The 5,618-nt window shown below is 34.7% G+C and overlaps 3 protein-coding genes across 3 annotated transcripts; all 3 read right to left on the minus strand.

Annotated features, from left to right (window-relative positions):
• Positions 1-79: 79 nt before the first annotated feature.
• STI1 (Hsp90 cochaperone STI1) lies at positions 80-1,831 on the minus strand (the record flags this gene model as incomplete). The annotated part of the gene is made up of 1 exon (XM_003670605.1): positions 80-1,831. The coding sequence occupies one exon, from the start codon at positions 1,829-1,831 to the stop codon at positions 80-82; it is 1,752 nt and encodes a 583-aa protein (XP_003670653.1).
• A 425-nt stretch (positions 1,832-2,256) lies between these two features.
• On the minus strand, positions 2,257-3,315 carry BUB3 (Bub3p; the record flags this gene model as incomplete). Its single annotated transcript, XM_003670606.1, has 1 exon — positions 2,257-3,315. One exon carries the CDS (start codon positions 3,313-3,315, stop codon positions 2,257-2,259), a length of 1,059 nt encoding a protein of 352 aa, XP_003670654.1.
• A 341-nt stretch (positions 3,316-3,656) lies between these two features.
• On the minus strand, positions 3,657-5,105 carry HST3 (NAD-dependent histone deacetylase HST3; the record flags this gene model as incomplete). Its single annotated transcript, XM_003670607.1, has 1 exon — positions 3,657-5,105. The coding sequence occupies one exon, from the start codon at positions 5,103-5,105 to the stop codon at positions 3,657-3,659; it is 1,449 nt and encodes a 482-aa protein (XP_003670655.1).
• Between the last annotated feature and the right edge of the window lie 513 nt (positions 5,106-5,618).

The following is a 5,618-nucleotide window of genomic DNA, read 5'->3' on the forward strand; positions in this document are numbered from 1 at the left end:
TACAAATACTCTTTTATAAATATTTTCTTTATTCTATATATCATATTTGATTTGTTCTCATATCATTTGTTTGTTCAAACTAGTTATAACCAGTACGAATAATACCAGCTGCTATCAAGATTTGAATTTTTTTACTAATTTCAGGATTCTTCATATGTTCTTGTAACGCAGCAGGATTAGTTTGTGCTTGTTGTAAAATACTTTGCATAACAGGATCTTGCATAATCGCTGCAACTTCAGGATCTTGCATGGCTCTCTTATACGTTTCCTCAGGAGTTTCATTGCCTGTTGGAGCTTGGAATCTCTCTTGAGTTGCCTTCATTTGTAATCTCATAATTTCGTTACTATTAGCACCATTATTAACAGATGAATCTTTACTCTTGGCTTCTTCCAAGGTATCTAAAGCATTTGCATATTCTTTAATGGCAATTTGTGCTGTAGCCTTTCTAATATAGGCTCTAACGAAATTTGGATCTTTCTTAATAGCATTATCACAATCTTTAATGGCTTCTGGGAATGACATTAGTTTGGATAAAGCAGCAGCTCTATTAGAATAACCTCTTGCATCTTCTGGAGCTCTCTTAATCATTTCACTATATGCCTTTACAGCATTTGGCCAATCACCCTTAGTAAAATATTCTTTACCTTCAAGACGAGCTTCTTCTGCCTTTTCTGGATCAATATATTGTTCAGCTTCCTGTTTTTTCAATTCCTTTTCACAATTTCTTAATTTAGTCAAAATATCAGCAGTTCTATGTTCAGTTAATGACTTTTGATAATAATCAATGGATTTTTTCAAATCACCCTTCTTATGGTATGCATTACCAATACGAGCAAAAGATTTAGCAATAATCTTATAATCAGCTCTTAATTCTCTACCTTGATCCACAGCTTCATTTAGAGTGGCAATGGCTGTTTCAAAATCACCTTTTTCAAACTCTGCTGCAGAACGATTGTTTAAATACGTAATATCTTTATTTAAAGCCCAAGCTTTATTGTATTGTTCAATAGCTTCATCAAATTTATGTGCCTTGTATAACTTATTACCTTCAACTTTAGCTTCATCAGCTTCAAGTTTACTATTGGATTCTTTATCTTCTTCCTTTTCGTCCACTTCCATTGGTTCAGGAGCTGTAGTTTCTTCTTGTTGGTTTGTTTGAGCAGATTCGGCCGATGCCTCATCAGCAGGAGCAGGAGCAGCAGCAGCAGCAGCGGAAGGAGGTGTAGAATCTTGACCCATATTTAAATCAATCCCCATCAAAGCAGCCAAGACAGTCATTAATCTTGGATCCGTCATCATATCTTGAGTCATAGAAGCTGGATTTTTTTGATAACCCAAAATTTTCCCAACAAAGACAGGATCATTCATGAAATCCTTGGTCTTTGGATTGGCTTTCAACTTATCAATCAAATTTGGATCAGTAAACATAGATGTCAATCCGAAATCGTTTGGTGGTGGTGCATTCTTAGCTCTTTCAATTTGATCTAATCCATCTTGAGCAGCTTTATTGTTATTATTATCTAATTTTAAAGCTTCTTTGTAATTTTTTTCAGCTTCTTCCAAATTACCTAGACCGAATTCAGCGGCACCTAATCTGTTGTAACCTTTTGACCAAGTAGGATTAATCTTAACACATTCAGTGGCATCATTTAGAGCTTCTTGGAATTGTTTGGCACTGGTATATGCGGCAGATCTGTTTGAGTAAAGGACATGGTTTGGAGTTGGGGAGACTTCAATGGCTTTTGTAAATAGTTCAATGGCTTTATTGAAGTCTTTGGAGGTGAAAGCCGCGTTACCTTGTTGTTTGTATTCGTCAGCGGTTAAAGACATTTTCGATCTATTGTTATTATGAATGTGTGGGTCGAAAATTTGTTTTCTCTATTGAAAGTAGGTTTCTTTTGAAATCAATTAATATTGGTAATTGAAGAGTGATACAAAGGAAGATCTCACTATGTTGGGACCTAATGGTTTGTTAATTCTATATGTACAGCTTTTTGCTTATACAACGGGGTATACCTATAATTCCTATATACATACACTGTGTGTTTATATAATTATATAGTATACCCTTACAATGCTCTATTAAGTTCAGGGCGGGCAAAGAGACATCTCTCTCCCCCGTTGAGTGGAAATTTTGGGAATATTTTTTCCTTCTAGAAAATTCCATCGCTATGCACGGCATATTTATATAAGCACCGGGGGACCTAAGCGGCTAATTTCAGATACATTGCCAATTAGTCTATATATATATGTTCTCACATCTTGAAAAGAATGTAGATTCGACTGGGTTGCAACTGGAGAGCATCTGTGGCCACTGCATTTGTCTTAAAGGAATCGTCCGATGTTGCCACACACAGCATTCGTTCGTCCGTAACAATCTTGACGACACTGTTCTCATTAAACTTGGGGAATTGCTTGATTTTCTTCTGTGAATCCAAGTTCCATACAGAAACACACCCATCTGATCCACCAGTATACAGGATGTTATTATGCGGATCAAACGATAATGTATTTACCGGGAATACAAATTGCATATCAACAAGATTCATCCGATGACAACGGAATGCAAATTTCTTTGATTCATCGTTAAAATATTCTACAGCAACTCTCCCATCAATACTACTTGAAACATATCCATCGCCATCATTCGTCAATTTTATATCTCGAAGTTGGTATTTTAAACCAGCTTCTACTTCAGTCCACATTCCCTTTGCTCTTTCTCCTTCATGACCATCAGCTAAGGGTAGTTTTGTCCATTTTATTTTCCCGGACGTCGTGGCTATAATTAAGTTATCATCATTACAATCCATCGATAATACTTTTTTACCGTCTTCTAACCGTATTTTCTTAGTAATTTGATTCGATACCGGATCCAATTCTTGAATAAGGCAATCCCATGAACTAACATATAATTTCTTATTTTTTACCGATCGTATCATCTTAGAGATACCCAACTGTGCATCATTATTGGACGCAATAGGTTCAATCCGGTTAGTTTCAAAGTCGATTTGAACTATCTCACCATGTATAGTACCCGCATATATTGTCAAGTCCATCCAATCAGAGTAAGAACGTGACGGAATAATCATATATGAACAACAAAGTAAAGGTACCTTGTATCGCAATCGGTTAAGCAATCGTAATTCATCTTTTGCTTTTTCTTCTTCTTCTTCTTCTCCTCTAGAGAGGTGATACAATGAGATGGTTCCGTCCCATGAAGTTACCAATAATTGACGATATTCTTTCATGAATATCATATCACTAATATAATCTTTGGGAACATCTTGTAATTCCTTCTTTATGAAATTGTCCATACTTAATTGCTCGCGATTACTGGTCGGCAGCTATTTTAGATATTATTTCGTTATTACCCCCTTGATCTGATATCAGTACCTGGATAATAATAACAACTTTGAATACAGTCTTCTTTACCAGTGTATTCGGGAGCCACTCTTTGAACTGCAAAACTGCTAATTCGGTTACATAATGACGAAGCCGCTGCTCGGAGCGCTTATTTTGGAGATTTATCATTCTCCAGCGAGAACTTCGGAGCAAGAAATAGCTTTCCACGTAGTCTAAAATATGTAAGATTAATAGAATAGTTACATGTATTTTAATTCATTAGATTCGTGCTTATGTATTATGAAGATTTATATCATTTCGGCAGCAAAGTTCTAGTCACTTCGTTTAAGGTATTTTCGAGATCCGCATTCGTTTCATCGGAAGCTTCTTTTCGTTTCGAACCGGGTGTTTGAATATGTGGTGTTTCCTTTCTTAACTGCCCCTTCTGGTCGAATTTTAGTTTTGAAATGTTACCTTCTTCAGGTTTCATACTTAAATACTTATATTCCCTGTCCTTCTCCTCCCCATCACTGCTCACTTCATCTTTAGTCGGCGTAGTTGGGGGTGTAGTTTTTATACCAGTTTCTTTCTTCAATTGTAATCTTTTCTTTCTCAAGTCACTTGCTTCTCTTTTCAATTGTCTTATTCTATCAATTTGCCTTTGGGTCTTGAAAAAATCAGGAAGTTGCTCCTCTAAATATTCTACCCATTCATCACAGTCACACATTATTTGATAATCAATGACTCCGCTCCAAGATGAATCACCTATATTTGTTTTATTGACCAAGAGCACTAATCCACCTCTTTCGTGAACCTCTTTACTCATTTGTTTCACAACTTTTTTCACTCCATCAACTTTCAAACTGGTACCCATTATTATGAAGAAATCAGGCTTACCTCTGGATAAATCCAAATTTAAGCCTTGTGTTATTATATCACCAGAGGGATGATTTTCTCCATAAAGAACGATATTTGGTCGTAATACACCTACTGTATCGTTTGACCGTTTCCCCTGTTTCAGTCTTAATAAATTTTTCCTTTCACATTCTGGACACATGGGTAACTGACCATTTCTTAATGATCTTGCCCAATATCTACTCCATGGGAAGTTATGGTAACATCTGGTACAAGCCAAACTATTTAAATCCCCATGCAATTGAACTACATCGATATTCTTCCAAATATTATTGAATTTAACACCCTTTAATAATAAATCTTCCCAAGTTGATAACTCCAAACCTAAAATTTCCTCTAACCCATCAATATTTTGAGTATAGCATCTTAACAATTTATTTCTATTCTTCAAATGTGCAATAAATTTATGAGTTTTCGTCGGTTGAGCCAATTTAACATTTGAATATAATTTTTCCATAAATGCTGCAAAAACAGAAATTTTCAATTCATCTCTAAATAAAGAAATATCAAACATTTCCTTACCCGAACTTATAGACATTTCAGGGAATTGTTTCTTTACAGATTCATAAAGTACCATTTGATGATCTAAATCCGGTATACCAGCATTACATGAAATACCAGCCCCACTTAATACTATAATTCTTTTCGATTTATTCAACAATTTGTTTATCTTATTTAAGAGTTCGCGATTTGATTCGTTATCCAGTTCAAAAACATGAGTCAATTTGGTGGTTTGTAAATCTGTATATGACATTTTCCTTGATTTATTCATACTCATATCTTCTTCATCGAAAGAGATTGAACGTTTTGTTGCATCTAGTCGCAATTGTTCTATTTTACTTTGCATTTTCGTTTGTATTTTGATGATACGTGTAATAAAATATACTTCTTTTTTTTCTTTTTGTGTTCTTGTTTTTAATCTACGTCCTTCAATGATAGATGGAGTATCCTATCTGTCTTTCTCTTCCTCTCCTCTTTTTTAGAAAAGTATGTTGTTATAATTAACTGACTGTTTTATGAGATCGTTCTTTCTTTCTTATTTTTACACTTTCTAAGATCTCCCTAATCAAACTGTTCCATATTTATTTATAGTTAACTTTTCACTATAAGTTAAAAACGAAAGAGAGTCCCAAATTGATTCACTTAAAGTATACCCAATACTCTAAGGAATAACAAATCGACGTTCGTTCGTAGATTTGCTTCATTACAAAAATCGGGATTGTCACATCGGCTTATTTTTTCCCTTTTCTTTAATATAAAGTAACAATATAAAATCTTTGGTACGTCTATTTCTAACAGAAGGATTTAAAATTGTCGTCGGTAGGATCTCGGCAACATTTGTTGACAAGTTTCCTATTTA

Source organism: Naumovozyma dairenensis, chromosome 6 (genome assembly GCF_000227115.2).
Source record: "Naumovozyma dairenensis CBS 421 chromosome 6, complete genome".
NCBI lineage: Eukaryota > Fungi > Ascomycota > Saccharomycetes > Saccharomycetales > Saccharomycetaceae > Naumovozyma > Naumovozyma dairenensis.